The following is a 19,401-nucleotide window of genomic DNA, read 5'->3' on the forward strand; positions in this document are numbered from 1 at the left end:
ACATCTTGCAGCTAAAAGGGCAGCAGCCCTTTTACCCACCCCAGCTGCCCGTTTCTACCTACTCTTTCATTTAGCCCCAAGAGCTGGGGCAGCTCTGATGCAAACCAGACCAGGAGAAAGGCAGAGAAAGACAAACAACACGTGGCTACATCCGTTCCCTTATCTAGTTCACACTGTGGCCACTTCAACCTTTCCCTGGTGCAAAGGGGAAGAAGGAGAAAGAGGTGCTGGGAAAAACACGACAGTGACGGGGCGAAGCACGTGCATAATCCCTTGTGTAGGAATTGACACTGAGCGGAGACCTGGAGCACGAGTCTGCAAACTAAGCTCCAGAAGCTAGGAATGCAAAGCGCGGTGCTTCAATTCTGTTTCTCATTCAAGGGCAAATCATTCAGGGCTTTGAAAGACACTCATCCCTCCAAGGTCCAGGAATCTGAACAGGGAAAGCCAGACACCTATTCCTTGAGACAGTCTGTAGAAGAAGCTGTCCTTGCTAGACACAGTCCATAAAGTATAGTGACACTGCTCAGTAACTGAATTTTTGGAAAAGAAACTTTCCATATTGTATCTCTAACGGCTTCTAGGGTATTCAAGACAAGTGAGCAGATTCACGTACTCAGATGTGACAGTCAAGGGAACAAGTATCAGCAGCACGGGACATCCTCCATCAGGCACCTAAGATGGACCGAATGGATCAAGGCAAAGGTCAGTGACCTAAACGGGACAGGCTCCAAGCAGAGGCACTACTGTGGCAGAAAATCTGTAGGTGCCTGGGCAATTTTAAGAACTTTGTACTCACTGCAGGAATTAAAAGAGTATATTCAGGCTCCAGCTCAAATTAATTTGGAGTATCAGATTTCTTAACAAAGAACAGCCCAAGCTGTGACAGGAGAGCAGCTCTCTCAAAGCTTGGCTAAATGCCTGTTTGTGCAGCAGAATTCCACTGCAAAGGCAGAGGTGAGAGAGAGGACTCCATCTTCAGGAACGGGGATACAAATGTCAAAATGATCAAGAAGGTTTGTGACACTAACAGTGCCAGGATAGAAAGTAGTAAATCTCCACTGAAGACACCAGTTTGAACATGCCAACCAGCAGATTAAAGGTCAGCTCAAAGCTATGCATGACCCCACCAACAGGTACAACAGGCTGTCATGCTCACTGGCTATCAGTAAGACTCCTCCAAAATTAGCTACTCCAATCAAAAATTTCTCGAGATCCTTGCTGAACATTCGCATTAGTCAGCTCAGACAGTATTTGGCTGTCCTGAAAAACCTGCTCAGGTTCCTGAACATATGCACTGTGCAGATGGTGGCTCCAGGAGCACTCGCTCTGTTGTCCAGGTAGATGCCCACTGAAACAACTCTAGCCCTTGTGGTGGAATCACAGAGAAAAATCTGTCCAGTTCCTCTCCTCTGTGGCTAACACAAGCCTTCCCAGAAACTGGTTCAGGCCTTTCTCCTCCAGAACTTCTGCAGAAGCTCCTGCACTGATTTGGCACTGAAAGCGACCCATGAGGTCTCATTTCCTGTACCAGTCCTGGCAGTGTGTGGTAAACGCTGGCACTCTTTTTGGTTGGCTTTTCTTCAGAAATCCTGAACAAGAAGCTTTCCAAAGAAGCCTCTGGAGGAGCCCACCGGGATCCTATGGGGACATTTTTGTCGTAATGTTTACTATATTTGTTTACTTGCTGTTAGCAAAGCTCAGTGTTTCTTGCCAACATCTAAAGAGCAATCACAGCGGCGATCCTACGCTCAAAAAGAGAACCTGATGCAGGTGTGAAGCTGCACAGTGTGGGAGAGTACCTGGAAGAGACAATACTGAAACACGAATCCTGGGAACTGCAAAATGATCAAACTTGATGTGGAGTTGCTACAGGAATAACTCGTCAGCTGGAGTTGTTTCCTGAAGAAGCTGAAGTGGCTGCCCTTGGGCACACTGCCACCCACAATGCCACACAACACGCAGATGTCAAGGAGAGTCTTAGAGCTCAGCTCTGCGCACACTGAAAGAAAAAAAAATTCTGGTGATCCCTGGCAGGGCAGGGATACCTCAGCACACACCTTGCTTTCAATGTCTTCCCTGAATCAACCCTGCTTCACTTTAAGTCTTCTACTACTGCTTCAGTGCATTTCCTCACCAGTATGGGGCCTGGTACATACAAGCTTTGGAATGAAATCTGGATTGCACAGGAAGCCTGACGGCAGGTATGACCGCAGCAGATGGGACTGCAGTGGCAGTTCTGGTTACCCCTGCAGCAAGAGCAGTGCTTGCTACAGCCATTGTTGTCAGTACCAACAGAGGAATACAGCTAACACCTATATACACCTATAGCTACAGAGCTAATATCTGCAGTGGGTGGCAGGCACCACAGACGTAGTGGTACGGTGCTGACGACGTGCGTAACAGCAATGGTCGGGTACTTTTAAAAGACCATGAAGCAGATTTGCCTGGGATTATTATTGATACTATTTGCAATGTTAAACTGGAGATTAAAATTTACCTTCTGTAATTCACCCGGATTAAACAAACACTTGAGTTGTCAGAGGGGTGTAATGTGGATAATTAAACTGACAGACCTACTTCCAGCCACTCACAATTCCTTTTCAACCTGTTGTTAGAGATACACACACGTACAATTATTATCCCCATACAAAGGCGAGCAAATAACTGATGTGGCCACTTTAATAATGGATTTCATGCAGCACTTCTGTGCTTGAGCCAAGTTAGGTAAGACACTGAGGCAGCCAAGGCAGAGAGATCCCAGAACAGCCAAGTCCACTTTCGGGCATGGGCTTTGCTGCCTACAGTGAGCAACACATGGCAGCAGCTGTGAGCCTTCGGATGGGCAGGTTAAAGTTTGCTTGGCTGTTTCTACAGCACATTTCAAGTGAAAAAAGCCCAAGGCTTGGAGAAATTAGAGCAAAGTCACCTTTGGTGTCGCTTCTGGTAATGCAAGTGATTGGGATACCCAGACTGCCTGCACTGACGTGTAACTCGGTGACCAAACGCTGCATCTGAGAAGCCAAGAGGGGCCCCTCAGCCTGCGAGTAGCTACTCACAACGTACTGCGACAAGACAATGACTCCAAAAATGGCTTCAATTATCTCCAAGAGCCCATACATCCAAGTCTAGTAAGCCGGAGCCCTTGCTGCTACAAGTCTGGGATAAGCTAAAGGCCAAGAGCTGCTTTTGCTTCTCTTGAGGAGCACCTTCTAGGAAAAACATAAGACATCATGTTTATCTGCAGAGATATCTGCATCTGTGACCATGTCAGTTGCTCCTCATTGTGTGGCTGTGTAGATGATTTATCTCTAAATGTAAAACCACACTCCTCCTCTTTTCCAGTTGCACCCTGTTTGCCATATCACTTCTCTGATTTGCCTTGACCCTTCCAAATTCCAATACTCTGCTTCATGCTTCTCGCTGCTCCTATTGACATTCTCGTCTGAAAACTTAACAAATGAATTCTGTATCCCATGACCCCAGCTAATAAGGACTGCTCCAGGAGTTCCTAGGTTGCTACCCGGTTTTGCACATCCCCTCATAATATTATCTAAATTCATCTGCCACAGCTTGCTTATGGAAATGCCGGAGCAGGCAGTACAATTAAGATGGTAAATCAGCAATCATGAATTGAAAGCACAATATTACTTGGCTAAAGGAATTGTATGCATGAGTGGAACTGCAGCTAATATCCAGAGGGAAGGAAACTTGGCATTCACTTGGAAAGAAGACAGGTGTTGGTGCACATGCCCCTATTACCACAGTCTCAGAAATACAACCAAGAGCAACATAGCTACTATGATTATACTAATAATTTTAAGGGACATGGTAATGGTCATGCTGTCCACAAGCAGCAAAATCAGTATAACAATGACCATGCCAAACGATAACGAGTACATAAATCCCAACTAACTATCCACTAGCTGGTGTGACAACGTTGCTAACGAGCCCTAGCAGATTACCACAAGGTATCTTTACAAGACAGAAGCTTTCATCAACAGGATACATCACGTTCTCCACGTACAAATCAGAGATGGCTGTTTTCACAGAGAGATGTCCAAATCATTCTTCATTTCTTCTGACCGCAGGAGACTTCACATGAAGTGGTTTGCTTTTATTCAGGTAATGTGCACTCCTAGTGAAGACTCCAAAACAGTTCCTCTGTTTGTTGCCAGCTGCATCCAAACCTGGACTTCCTGAAACTCCTCAGGTGCCACAGTACAGTGGCAGTAAGGCAACTGTTTGCTACAGTAAGGCAAACGTAGACCAACAAAAGCAAAGCTTCAGATTGTACTGGTTTGTGACAAAACTATACGGACTAAATAGATCAGCCAAATGTTCTGAGAACCTATGGTGCCAGTTTCAGCATCCTGCTCTGCTGACCAGAGATTTACCTTTGTGATAGTTACAAGGCTAAGAGAGCTTTGAGGCAGATTGTTCAAATTTTCCCTTCAACTAATCCGCGTTCTTGTCAGGAATGGAACATTTTACGTGGTGATATTTTGCAGGTTGAGGTAAAAATACTATTGTCATTTCATGGCTATGTGAAGACCTCGATAATCAGCAAACTGATGCTGAATGGCCATGCAGTTCCTTTTTTTCCATGTGAATGAGACCTTTGCTACTGATCTACTGGTAGGATATTTTCATTCTTTCCTTGAGAGACCTCTTCATTTCCAGACTGAACAACCCCATTGCCCCAAAATACATACCATAAGGACAAGCAAGACCATTTTTGAAGAAATACTTCCTGTTAAAAAGACAATACTGCCTTTGCCAACATCTTATTTCCAATGAAAAAAGGCAGTGAACTGATCGCAGGGCAGGAAACCTGCCCAGGAAGAAAATCTTTAAGACTTGCTAGCAGTGTTTGAAGTAAAACACATCAGAGGTGAGAACCTGGAGCTAGTGAGAGCTTCAATGACCAGAAATAGTGAAACAGAAAGGAAAATCCTCCTAAAAAAGCCTGGATCATCCAGTGAGGAGACAGGACGTTTTCACATTTGCATACCAAGGCTAAGAACACAGGCAAAAGCTAATTCCTCGCATTTAACACTCACATCTATAATGCTCTGGCTACAGGCTTACCCCCGTCATCCTCAACACGTGATATTCCCTTTCTACCATCAGTGCTTCCCCCAAGTGAGGGGACAAATATGACCCCACCATTCTCAGCATCCTCGCTGGTGACTTATAAGTTTTCAAATAACTGTGCCGCCCAGTCTTTGCGACATGTTTTTTTGAAAACAAATGACATTTATCCTCCAGAATGGAAATCCCAACTCTTTTATCAATTTCCACACTCGGAGTGCACATCATCCCCTCAAATACCAACTACCTGCACTTTGAGGACACTACTTATAGCAGTCACTCAGCACACCAGAGAAATATGTCATGTTTTTGAAACAGTCACACGGATACTGCATAAGAAAAAGCTTTATAAAAAAAGAGATCTTCTACTCACTGTATACATGGCTCTCAAACACCATCCTAATAACTACATAAAAAAAAAACCTCAAAAAAAAGTGATAATCTCTGTTAGAAGACCCCTACTCAGTGGAAAATTTTCCCCAGCACCTTCCCTGCCAGCCTTTAAGCTGCCTCCCAACCTTGCTAAGCTTATCATCAAAAGGAAGCTTTTTTGTATGGAAAGAGAGAAAATAAAAAAAACAAGTACAACTTGTCAAAACATTCCCTTCCACCTTCCTGTAAAGACCTTCTAACCCAGAGACCAGCACTCCTCGTGCATGGCCTTACCTGGGAAGTCACATCCAGCACACAAGCCACCCTCACACCCCACAGCTGAGACCAGTTACTCAGAGGAGACTGAACTGGCCCAGCCGGCTGCTAAAGCACAAACGCACCTGACTGCTGCAAAAGCAGCTCTCAAGGTAATCACTCGGGCTCTGATTGCCAACCCTGATCCCAAGGGGAACCCATGAACTGCCCTCCTGCCACAAACCTAGGAATAAAAATTCGTAACGTTTCCAGATAGCAAGACTGTGCTTCTCTGCCACACCATAACCTCCCACACTCTCCACGCTATCCCCCCTCCACATCCCACATCCATCTCCCTCCTTCTCTGCCTACGTCTAATCTATTTAAACATGCCAGGAAACATTATTCCTCTTTCCCTGAGAAGGCAAGTATCCTATCATTTCTGCTTTCCTACAAATTAGCATTCCCACACTGAACTTGCCAGCTCCGTTTCCTTTCAAAGATGATCTGATAGACACCGACTCAAAACTCCGCGGGATTTTCTCAATTTGCATTCCATTCTGAAGGAAAGCTGTCACTTTTGGGTCAGGCCTGAGGGTGGTTTGCATGCCTGAAAGCTTTTCTCGTTTTCAAACTAGGCTGTTTGGTCTAATGAAAGATATTACCTCTGCATATGTCCTTAGACATCATGGCCACAACAATGCCACCATGTTTTCATACAGTTGAAAAAAATCAAGCCGCATGTACATTCCAAGTAAATTTCTAATCCTTATAAAACGTTTCAAAATGCCATTTGGAATCCCTAAAGGTTTAAAGACACATTGTCCTTCCCAAATTGCTAAGACTGTGGAAATTGGAGTGATATTTGGTGAGGCTACTGTAAAATTCTGGTTTTCCAACTTAAACTTTTTACGAGTCACCACTATCCTCAAGCAAAGGTTTGAAAACAGATCAGAAGGTGGTCACTGCTGTTAGAGAGTAAGACAAAGCTAGAAAGACACAGCCACTCTTCATCGCTTAGTATCACAAAACCAATTGTCCTAATCATCAGTCTTCCTTAACAAATCAGCCAGCCCCAGCCTCTGATGGGAGGAATTACCACAGAATCCCAGAATGTCAGGGATTGGAAGGGACCTCAAAGGATCATCTAGTCCAGTCCCCCTGCCGGAGCAGGACCACCTGGATCAGATCACACAAGAACACGTCCAGGCCGGATTTGAACATCTCCAGAGAAGGAGACTCCACAACCTCTCTGGGCAGCCTGTCCCAGTGTTCTGTTACCCTTACTGGGAAGAAGTTCTTCCACATGTTTAAGTGGAACCTCCTATGTTCCAGCTTATTATGATCATACTCAGACTGTGGGAGAACAAATTTGGATCCAAACGACTTGACTTTCAAATGTCTTCACTCTCTCCACTTTCTATTCACCACTACAGCTAACTCTAAGTGCCCTTGTTAAGCACTCCATGAGACACGGAGTTTACATTTCAACATTCTGGTGTTCACCTTTTCCCTCCCAGAGCTGTGGTTTCTGTAGCAACTATGGTCCAAATCTTGAGAGACATAAAAATCCAGCAGACACATGCTTCTGTTCGCTCCTCAGCCTTCGCACACGTGCACACAGACATGCAGAGTCACGCGCTTAGTAACAGAACGGTTCACTCATTTAAGACAGAATATGTGTTTCAGAAAACATTTGAACCATCATATGGGAGGTGGAAGCTCCATAAACCAAATACTTTCTAGTTGAAAGCCTGTCAATGTGTCTACACTCAACTTATCCTTGTTTTGAAAAACGACCTGCGCTCTTACCATCATGATTAGAATTTCCCAGGGTCCACGGCTCGTCTGAATCGAAGTGAGTATCTCCTCCTATTCCTGGTCCAGGAAAGTAAGCGTGAGCTAGGAATCCACCTTCTCCATCAAACGGAGAACTGTCTCCATGGAAACCAGAAGCAAAAAATATCATAATATCTGCCTCCTTTCTGTCATTTTTAATTTCATGGTAAGGGACCTCTTCAAAGGTAAGTGGTGTCACTCTCTGCCAAACATCAAATGCCTGACGAATGGCTCTCCTTGTATCAACCTCTCCAACCTTGGGGGTATAGTTGTGTACACTGTGTGAAGGAGAAAGAAGGGTTGTTTAAATTTGCAGAACACATTTGAGATTTCTTATTATAATTCTGATACATAGCCACATCTACACAGTTTCCATTTCGAAAGAGTCTTTATTTTCTGCAGACACTACTTTGTGCATGCAAAGTTTTGCTGTTACAAATAAAGCTACCAACAAAACTACAGCCTTAATCTGAAGTCTACATTTACTACGAAGAATCTTCCCAATACTGTGGTTGATCCTGGATCGCTTCCTAAAAAACTGACGTTTCAAATGCTGGTGTAGACAGCTAAGTAACTTAAGTTAAAAAAAGGAAATTACTTCGGAATTTGTCTGAAATTATTATGCTGAAATGGAATGCAGTGTACAAAAAGTACTGACTGCTAAAATTCTTTTTGAGAAACGAACCTTTCAGTAAGCTATACGACCTCATTTATACGAGCAGCCTCGTTCTCAGGACTACCCAAAACACTTAAGAGCTCGTAGGAGTGATGGACCTGACAGTTTTCTGCAACCCAGTCCATGGCAGCTGACGACAGAGTCTGGGGGTGGGAAGTTTAACTGCACACAAATTTCCCAGAATTGTAAATTTTAGCTTAAAAAGTGCTGTTTGTGGGGTGTTTTTTGTGTGTGCATATAACACTCAAGACCTATTAAACTTGGCTTGGGGAATATGAAATAGCTACATCATGGAAAACAACTTTCACTCTTTAATGAAACTGGCTCAATTTAATACAAAGATTGACAGATGAAAGACCCTGTAATACATTCAGTGGTAAAATAAAATATCTGTCACTGGAACGGCACGCTACGGATGCTGAAATTGGAAAGTTAAACTACTACCAGTTTGACAATGGCAGAAGTGAAGCCATCTGCCAGCCTGCTTCCTGCAGTTATGCATACACTTAGGATTAATTTATACAATTATAGACCAGTTTTCCCTAAGGTCCAGAAAAGGTTACAAGCAGGATCTGACTCTCAGATCTCCACACACAGAAGGTGTCCCTTTACAATTTGAGTTAAAGAAACGATTATTGGTGGAAGCTTTGAACTAGTCCCCAGAACCAGACCCTCCTCCCAGCCTCTGCAGTTGTTCACTGTTACTTGAAGAATCCTCCTCCTCCTTTCTCAGAGCTCTTGGCAGAAGCAACAGAGTGCCCCAGTCCCCGATTCTCTTTCCCTTCACACCATCATATCTCTTCCTACACATTCTGGCACCTTCCCCATGCTGGTCACTCATATTTCTACCTTTTCACCACTGACTTTCATTCTGTCTTAGCCTTGCCCACCCATATCCTCTCCCTAACATCTACATTCCTAATTTTTACCACTCTGCAACCTTCTTCTCCCCTCTGAAAAAATTAAGAGGCTATACTTGCAATTAGAGGAGAGTTTAATTTTATTTTGAAGTGACATTCTTATTGTCAGAAAATTCCATTGGCATCATTTGGCAACTGCCTTTCAAAAACTAAGGGCCTAAATGACGCAAAACACATCTCTGGGAAGCAATCATCTACATAACACTCATTTGACACTTCAGCCCATTGCCTCAGCAAGCCTAAGTCTGGGCAAAAGCAAGAGTCCTGCTACACGAGCAGAAGTAAAACCTCTAAAAAAAATAAACATCCAGTAAAACGTTGCAAATCAGTAGAAGGAGAAAGCATCACGCCTTTAGACAATGACGTTCCTTCTGCTTTAATGGTTTGTTAAAGACGACATATGATCTAAGGGCTAGAGCCTTAGATATCTAAGGGAACAGAAAGGGGCTTACTAGAATTTTCTTGCCAAAATTACACAGCTGATGGTTGGGATTTAGGCGTCTTTACGGATCAGTTACTTTCTAACTGAGAATAGACTCTTCAGTTACTCCAGTGGTCTGAAAGTATTCCCCTCCGCCACGTTCTGAGGATGAAAGTCTCAACTAGGCACTACAGAGGAAATGCAGTTTTTAAAAGTACTTACAAAATTTGCATACTAAAGAGGTACAGAACATTTTTTTCCCCAAACAAAAAGGGGCAGGGAGGAGGTTATACCTGTAGGTTATATGCTTCTGCCTCCACTTCTGTCCGGTCAGCGCATACCGCTTTTTCCTCCGGCTACGGCGCAGGTGGGGATGATCAGGAACTCCACATCGAGGCTTCTTCATCCACCTGGAAGGGAAGGAAAGAAAAAGCAAGCTAACAAAGAGTTTGGAAGAGAGATTCGAAGGAAGTCGAGGGGTGACTGGAAGACCTTTGAGGGATGGCCAATGCAGACACCAAGGGCTCAGTCTTCCCTCTCCTGAGCTGACCTCTTTACACAGAGCTGTACACCTCACCTCTGCTGGCAATCCACACACCTCAACCCACCAAACAAAACTAATTTTTCCTTTTGGAAACACAGATAGCAGATCAGGGAGCCCTTGTGCTTGACAAGAGCTTAATGATGATAATGCCACAAAAGAGAGACACAGATCAAAACTGCACATGTGCTGGGATCAAACTCTCCTATCACCAGTAGGATAGGATATCCACTCCCCATTTGTTAAACTGCTCCTGTGCCAGTAAAAAACCCTCCGATTCAAAACTCACCAGATAAGATTGAACGAGTAGAAATACAACCCTCCCAGATAACGACTAAGGCTTTCACCCGTAACGACCAGAACAGATGACTCCAATCTATGGGTCACAGCCACCAAATTCTGTGAGGTCCTCCCCATAAGCCTTGACTCTTTTGGTGTCACTCATGATGTAGAGAACTCTTGCCTCTACAGCCAGGGGAGCTGGAAGAGCAAAAGATGCTGTCCTTTGCACGGGGATCCATGCACTATTATCAGGGAAGTCAGGTGTCCTCCCCCACCTTAACAGATCTTTCAGTTATTTCTTGCACCAGCTTGAGGGTGGGTCAAACACTGGCACAGGTTGCCCAGAGAAGTGGTAGAGTCTCCATCCTTGGAGGTATTCAAAACCCAAGCGGACATGGTCCTGGGCAACCTGCTCTAGCTGTTCCTGTTTGAGCTGGAGGTTGGAGAAGATTATCTCAAGAGGTTCCTTCTAACTGAAATGATTCTCTGACAAGGAGAAATAGACTGTACTCCAGAATACTATCCCACTTGCTGGTGTGGGCTCACTCCAAAGAAGTCAGAAGCGGCCTATGGAGGAATGAATCTGCCCATCACTGCATGTGGCAGCAGGGTAAATAGGAGAGAAGAGACAGAAACAGAGGAACTACAGGTACCAGTCTCCAAAGGGCCCAGCACAGCAACTTTAACTTTCTGTCCCAGTCACATTCTTCAGGATTTTGCAGTGCAGCCCAGGACAGAAGACCAGAGCCAACGGATAATGCCAGCAGTCTCTGGCCACAGCTTCCCAAACACGCTGCCACTGCCCTCAGCCTCCTGCTCAGGCTGCTGCTGGGGACATGGCCACTGGCGTTCTTCAGGTATTTCATGCATTTGACCCACTTACTCTGACGGCAAAGGCCAGTGTTCACTGTGACACAATGTTTTAAGAACACATTGCAGGACACGGGATGCAGAAACATGTCACTGCCCGCTCACACGCCCCAAGAAGAGCATCGTAACCAATCCTGGCAGATTTCTCACGCAGGACACCAAATTCTCTCCCCTCTCCTCAGTAGGGCTTTGCAGACACCCCCAGTCGCCTGGGGAACAGCTTTTGGCCTCCAAATACAGGCATTCCTCCATCAACTGCAGCACCGGCTCCCCGTTCGCACAGCCATGCAGCTGACCCTTCCTTAGTCCACTGCCTATACGGAAAAACTCCGGGTGCTTCCAAATTTCAGTGCAGTCATCTGTCGTCTCCTCCCCAGCAAGAACAGAGCCAACGAGAGCTGTTACAGTACTGCACTGTACCTGACAAGAACCCGAGCTGTACAGAGAAAGCCAGCACAGATCTTCCCCACTCACATTCCCTTACGTTTATCAGTACCGTATGTCTGTCAGAAACCTAAGCAACCTGTGGAAATCAGATCTTTCTTGCCCACACAACTGCTGCCACCTTCAAAGCAAAGCGGCACATCTAAGGTCTGCTTTTAGAAAAGCCATATTAATTTAACCTCAATACACTGTGTTTTTCCAAGTGTCCTTTATCTGCAGTCTTTTGCATTGCTTCTACCACTTTCCTAGAGAGATCTTAGGCTTCCTGGAGCCTGGATTCTCCTAGGTATTTCCTGAGTATTTTTTAAAACAACTCTAGTCATATGATACAGTACAGAGTTTTTGGCATAACCTTACGTAAATCGTAACGTGAATTCGGTTTTCATTTCTCAAGCTTCATGAGAACTCCAGTGCTCTGAACATCACCACCATCAGGCCCTGATTACAGTCAGAAAACGACCTCCTCTCATCCCGACTAGTACCATCTAGAAAACAAAAAGGTGACTGCGGAGTGCTACCAAACCAGCATGGATGTGTAGGACAAGTCACCAGGAGTTGGAGGACAGTGCTAGACACACTAGCAACACATCGCCAAGTCCCTCACACCCCAACATCTGTTTGGTGTGCCAACACGGGCTGCCCCCTCCCAACGAGCCCCCTGCCGGGCCGCCTGCAGGACAGCAGCCCCCCCCAAGATTAGCCCCATACTATCAAAGCCCATCGGAACTCCACGGAGACCTGATCAAAAGCTAATTCCCTCAAAGACAGTCAAATTCCCTGCCCCTGTGCCAGCTCCATCACAATGCACGGACACAGGGCAAGGCACGGGGCTGTTCCAGAGGCAAGCTGCAATACTGGCACCCGGGGCTTTACGGGCTTCTTGAACCCAAGCTTCCAAGGTATCAGCGTTTGCAGAGCTGCAGAGAGACACACGCTCCGCACGGCTGCCTGACTCCTCTTTCAGCCCCACTGCACTTGGGCCTGTCTGAACCCTCGTATTCCACCACGGTTTGTTCCAGAGCTCAGCTACACACTTTCGGAAACAGATCTAGTAAAAAAAGCCCAACTAGCTGGTGAGGGCGAAGTAGTGCCCAAGTTGCCAACAGCCTGTGCTAACGTCAAGCTCAGAACGTTTATCTGGATCAGCTCCCTGATCCAACTGACTTCCCAAATACACGGGCCCGGGTACAAGTCCAGCCACCTCTTCTTTTCTCAGCCAGGTAGATCTATGGCAAAATAATCACAAAGCTGTAGTTTGCTGCCGTTGATCTTCTTTAGCCGAGCTTTTTGACAGCCGTTCTCTACTGAGCGGTTTGGATAACGCTTTCTGCGTGCCAGGGGATTTATAAAAACACATCACATCAGAAACAACAAAAGACAGTTAATTGAAGCAGGATTCAGGTACTTATGGTTGCTTCCCCTCCCCTCTCCCTTTCTTTTTATTAAATGGGGGCACAAATAACACTAGGTCATCAAAATTTATACTTGGCACTGTTTATGCATAGACTATTGCATCCCTCCAGCTGCTTGGCATGCAGAAAACAGGTAATTTCCAAAAAGCAGTGACATTCTTTTCTTGTCCAGATACAGCTGCTCTCCTCAGTTCAGGCTCCAAACCCTCCCTGAGACAAATCTAAACAGAGGAAACTGTGACTCTCAATCGGCTACGATTGAGCTGGTGGGAGTGGTATTACTAAACAGATGTGTCGTGCATCCCAAGCTGAGCAACCTACATAACGGGCTGAAGACAAAGCACAAGACACAGGAGACACTTCCAACAGAAGCAAGACTATTTCTTGGTTCCCTCCAGGGCCACGTTGATTGATTATGACCAATCCTGTATCCTTGCCTCGCTGCCGAGCACAATTACAACTCAACCACCAGGTGCAGGCAGACACAGAGTTTGCTGAGGCACTCTGAATCGCGGGGTACGAGGAGGCCGTTCTACACATCCTTCCCTGCTCCTCACAGGAAACAACATATCCTCAACCTGCTACCTCAAGACAGTCCCTCTGCTGAACGGACGCCAACCCCACCTTCCTTTCTGGTACCAGTAAGCAACACCAATGGTGGTGTTCCTTCCCACTTCCCTCTCCCACTGGCAGCACCTGCATGGTGGCCTTCACACCCTTGGGTACCAAGCTTGGAGGAAAAAACAAGCTTGGGTTATGGGGGATGTGGGGAAGGAGATGAAAAGCTTTAGGCTTCCATAGCAAGCGTAAACAGAATATGCAGAATTTGTTGCCTAACGAAGAAACCATAGAAAATAACAACTTCGCACTCCGACGGATTCTAAAGTCACTTTAAAGGGACAGACCTTGTGACACTGACAGCAGTGACAGAAAAATTCGTAATTGGGATCTCAAACCTCATAACACAGGCTGAAATAACAGCTCGGTGAACGCCTGAGTAATTCAGAGCGCTCAGAGCCGGCCTGCCTTGCCAGCTCTTCTCCTTTCGCTCAGCTTCGACACTTCTGAGGCAGGGACAGCCCAACAGGGCCCAGCCAGACGTGCCCCTCTGACTCAGATACAGGCTCGCTGCTACCAGCAATTAGGACCTCTTTTTCCTTTTGTGTAATCTCTAGGTAGGTACTCCTGCTCCACCCTGCCATACAACATATGGACCTACTGGATTAGGTTGGAACCATTGCAACAGGTTTCCCAGAAGAGTTGTGGATGCCCCATCCCTGGAAGTGTTCAAGGCCAGGTTGGATGAGGCTTTGAGCAACCTGGTGTAGTGGAAGGTGTCCCTGTCCATGGCAGGGGGGTTGGAACTAGATGGTCTTGAAGGTCCCTTCCAACCCAAACCATTCTGTGATTTACTGATTCAGGACGGACGGAAGTAAAGCAACCAAACGTGCCTGCAAAGCACATCCATGTTTCGTTGCAGCTGAGGTTTCAAGCCCTTGGAGACTTGAGTTACAGAAGAGGGAACCACCTAGGTTTTTCAGCCATCAGCCTTTGGGTGTTCACACACTAATCAATCCCTGTCCACAGATAAACTCAGTAAAAAGTGGGCAACACCTTCCCTTCCTCCAAGAAAATACTTTTACTTACTAAAGCAGGGACTCCCACATGCAGTTTGCTCCCTTCCCTGACAATCCGCAGGGCAGCAGAAGCAGTCCCGAAACTTTCCAGACTAGCACCCCAATATCATAGCCCCTTCTTCCACCCCTTCCAACTCTTAAGCATCCCAACTGCAAGCTTCTACACACCAACTGTACTACACCTTGCTCTCTGGCTCTGCTTCAGCATGCACTTACAAACCGTGTTATTATTCCATCTCGGATAGAAAATCCCACCTTAAAAAGCATTTCATTTTCAACTTGCTTGAAAAGCAAACAAACAGGATTTTCTCTATCCCTCAATGGAGAACAAGAGGCTTTTCTTGTGAGCTAAAGGAGGGAATGTTACGTTCACTGGAGAGGCACTTCCAGTCCAGGATGATCCCTTCCTGCCTACTTCACTAATTTCTTCTGTTTCTCCCTCCTCTTATAGTCTGGAAGGCATACAACCAAACCCCTTCTTTCTTCACACTATTTGGTTACTTTACGCCTCCTTCTTTTGTGCTGCTGTGTCCCTTTTGCCAGCAGAGTGCCCTAACAGGAGAGATGAAGACCTAAGCAGAGCACACTCCAAAAAGGTCTGCCAATGCAACAAGAAAAGGTCAAGAAAAAACTCTCAGGCAGGGCCTAAGCAGGTTCTGTTATTTGTGCTTGCTTTTTTTGCTCACCACGAGATGCTTCTTTCCCCAGAAAGCATTAGTAAGACTTTATCTGCACTCTGCTTTAGCCAGCAGACTCCCCTAGTCCAGACCAACAGCACAGGTTCGGCCAACACACGGGATCCAGGCCATCAGACGACGGGAAGCCAATCAGGTAGCAGCAACAAACACCATTTCCACACTGCAACACCCCTTCCACACCGCACTTCACAGTACGCACTGAAGAGCAGACTAAAAGCAACAGCCCTCCAGAACGAAGTCCCTCCATCCTAGATGATGTAGACCAACGCTTCTGTGCTAGCAAGGCATCAATCACAAACAACAAATAACACGTAGTCAACATACAGCAGAGAACACTTGATGTCCAACAAATGGCAACTATTTGACAGCTAAGTAATCCTGACTATTGTCATCAGACTACAAAAACTCCCTTCGACTCGGAACTATAGATCTCTACGAAGAGCATCTACGGAGATCCACAACTCCAGTTAGTTAATAAATACATTAGAAGCCACTTCTGGACCCAGATTTTCACTGAAATCCAGACAGAGATGGAAATAAATGGAACCCTCGATGTTCTCTGCTTTCAGAAGCTCACAGGATTCATGCTTTGACTGCGCACCCGCAGTGGGGACCTAAATACAAAAAACGACACTTAACAAGTGCTTCTCCTCACACTCACAAACAGTACTGTTGGCAACAAGAAAAGGTGGAGTTGTCCACATGTTTTCCTCGCGGACACCTTTTCATAATCAAGACTTCTCTGGCTGAGTCAGTCAAGTCTATCCCTTTTGAGGACTTCTTGTAGCTGGAATAATTACTCAGGTAATATGACAGTGCGGTAAGAAAGGGAAAGACAAAATTAGCCTACGTTAATCTTACTCAATAGTTGTCTGGTCCAAAACTCCTGTTACTGGGATCCCATAAAACTGTTGCATAGTGGCAACTGCAGACTGCACAGCTTTTCCTGACTGCAAGGCAGACGTTTGGCTGTCAGATGGAAGTAAGTAGCCGTAAGTTTTTAACCAACCCTGAAAAAGAAAGAAACAGATGGTAAGATGCCACAGTAAGCTCTCAACTTAACAGATCAGAACATTTCCTCAAAAGAAAAAGTGACAAACTAGCCCAAAAAATTCAATCACCTCTCTCTTTTTTGGTTAGGTTTGGTTGTATCATCTGATCTCCAGGAAGGGCTGAAGACCCAGCTTAATATCACCTGTCCTGACAGGACAGTGCAGATCTGCCAATTAAAACCAGTCATCAACCCTACTGTGTAACTGGGGCAGACGCAGGTCTTTGGAGGAGCAGAAATGCCCAAGAAGCTCTGTCCTTCTTCCAGAGGCCTCCTGTGCACCCTGTCACCTCGCCATCACAAGGCTTCTCAGTCCCCCCAGCAGCACGCTCCCACCCATGGTGCCTCTGGACCATCACTCCAAGCGAGCAGCTCAACAGGCCTGGGCGATCCCTGCAAACACGGTTCGGATTTATGTTTGCACTGAGCACAGGAGTGTTTCTTTCTAAAAACAAAACAAAAAATCCCACCAAACCCAAAAAACACACTCAGAAAGTTTGCAAGGACTCTGGTTAGAGGGACTTTTCCTCTACTACCAGCAGATATCCAGCAAATTGTCAGAACAGGAAAACAGCCAACTCTCCTCAAGGAGCTTTGTTCCCTCTCCTCGCCTCCCCCCCACAATGCAGCCGTAGATAAAACCACATGTCAAACTTGTCAAAATGGTAAGGACAGCATTTTCAAAACCACCCGTCAATTCAGGATTATTTTTTTCTTCCTCCCTCTTCACCCTCCTCACTTTGATACCATGAGAAAAAGGAATATTAATTCACCACTAAGTGCAAATGCCAAAAAAAAAAAGAATGAAGGTTTTCACCATAACTTTTCAGGCACACAACCCAGTGTTTCCTTCTTGTGGCCAACACCCCAGCCCTCCGATCCAATACTTAGACCAGGATTACTATGAGACCGACATACATTCCATAAGCTTTTTCCAGCCATGAGGACAATCCATCTGACCCACAGGACAGCCCTCAACACACAAGCGCTGAGGAATCACCCGCCTGCACTGCCCTGGCACTGGCAGCCCGATCACTCGGAGCAGGGTGGGACGCAGAGACACGTCTTCCCTTAACGTAACGCAGCAGCAGGAGAGACTCAAGTCAGAAGAAGCACAAGAGGGAGGACAATCCCCATGTCTTTCTGGTAACAAGAAGACACCAGAATCCATAAGCAGGAGAGAGAAGGTGTAAGGCAGCATCCGGGCCAGGCATGGGAAAGTTCTCCCAAGTAAACGGACACACAGTGCTACTCAACACGGACATCAGCAATGGCTTGAGACAAAGCCAAGCCACAAAACCTCCTGGAGACTGGACGTTTCCTACTCCTGCCTTGGCATCCAGCGTCGGCCCCTGACAGGCACAGCGTGCTGGAACGCGCAGACCTTCGTTCTGACCAAAACGAGCTGTCCTTGTGCAGCAAGGGCAGAGCCCACCAACTGAACCAGCTCGGAGCGGGGCTGCCCTCGTGTATCCCCGTTCCCCCCGGTCAGACTCAGACGTGTGAGCAGGCAACGGAAAGGGACAGTGGGACACCACTCGGTGCCCACACAGGCACTAAGGGAAGCTCCTCCTGGAAGGCTGATCACAGAATCATGGAATGATTTGGATTGGAAAGGTCCTCAAAAATCATCTAGTTCCAAACCCCTTCCATGGGCAGGGACACCCTCCACTACACCAGGTTGCCCAAGGCCCCATCCAACCTGGCCTTGAACACTTCCAGGGATGGGGCAGCCACAGCTTCTCTGGGCAACCTGTGCCAGCACCTCACCACCCTCAGAGGGAAGAATTTCTTCCTTAGATCCCATCAAAATCTCCCCTCTTTCAGTTTAAAGCCATTGCCCCTTGTCCTGTCACTACACACCCTTGTCCAAAGCCCCTCTCCAGCTTTCCTGTAGCCCCTTTAGCTACTGGAAGGTCTCCCCGGAGCCTTCTCTTCTCCAGGCTGAACAGCCCCAACTCTCCCAGCCTGTCTCCACAGCAGAGGTGCTCCAGCCTTCGGATCATCTCCGTGGCCTCCTCTGTACCCGCTCCAGCAGCTCCATGTCCTTCTGGTGTTGGGATGCTCTGATGCCCCAGAGCACCCAGGAGGGGCACGGCTGCCTTCACCTGCCCGTTCCCAACCTGCTCAGGCGCAGCCGGAGGAGCTGCCGGCGACGGCGGCCGCACCGCTGAGCCTGGCCCGGCGGCACCGGCCCGGCCCGGCCGCCTCGCAGCGCGGCCCGACCGCGGCCCGACCGGCGATGCCGGCGGCTCCCGGCGGGCAGCAGCGCCCAGGCGCGGCGCCGGGGCTGGAGCCGGGCGCGGAGGAGCCGCTGCCCCCCCCAGCTTTCCAGCCGGGCCCCGCGCTTCGCGGCGCCCCGGCTCCAGCTGCGGCACCGCCGGCCTCAGCGCCCCGCCGAGCCGAGCCGCCCCGCCCGGCGCCGGCCCCCCCGCCGCCCCCAGACCTACCCGGCCGGTGCTGGTGTCGGCGGCGGCGCGGAGCAGGGCGCAGAGCAGCGGCAGCAGGGAGCCCGCCGCGGCCAGGCCCCAGCGCCGCCTCGGCGCCATGGCAGCGCGGGGGGCTCCGCGCAGCGCTCCGGCCCGGCGGCGGCGCTGCGCCTGCGCGGGGCAGCCGGAACGGGAACACGGCGGCGGCCGCACCGCCTCTTCCCGCGGCGGGAGCGGGGCGGGGCCCGGCGGGGGGTGCGCGGCCGGTGCCGGGACGGCGGCTGCGGCCGCGACTGCCCCGGCGTCAGGGCTCAGAGCCGGGTACCCGCGGCCGCCGTCCCTCGGGGTTTTTCCCCGCACCCGCCGGTCCCTCGGGGTTTTTCCCCGGTTCTGGCTGCAGGCAGGGGGAGCGCGGAGCGCTCTCCTGTCTCAGTCTCGGGCTTGGCGTTACGTTCTGCAC

General features: G+C 47.8%; 1 protein-coding gene across 1 annotated transcript in view; it reads right to left on the reverse strand.

Moving 5' to 3' along the window:
• Positions 1-19,061, reverse strand: part of MMP24 (matrix metallopeptidase 24) — a 46,049-nt gene extending 26,988 nt beyond the window's left edge. The window contains exons 1-4 of the mRNA XM_086622843.1: positions 18,963-19,061; positions 16,323-16,471; positions 9,871-9,987; positions 7,534-7,838 (exon numbers count right to left, since the gene is read on the reverse strand). Coding sequence (XP_086478969.1) covers positions 7,534-7,838; positions 9,871-9,987; positions 16,323-16,471; positions 18,963-19,061 — 670 coding nt within the window. The remainder of the gene's footprint in view (positions 1-7,533; positions 7,839-9,870; positions 9,988-16,322; positions 16,472-18,962) is intronic.
• Between the last annotated feature and the right edge of the window lie 340 nt (positions 19,062-19,401).

Source organism: Tauraco erythrolophus, chromosome 18, assembly GCF_009769465.1.
Source record: "Tauraco erythrolophus isolate bTauEry1 chromosome 18, bTauEry1.pri, whole genome shotgun sequence".
In the NCBI taxonomy this organism is placed as follows: Eukaryota; Metazoa; Chordata; class Aves; order Musophagiformes; family Musophagidae; genus Tauraco; species Tauraco erythrolophus.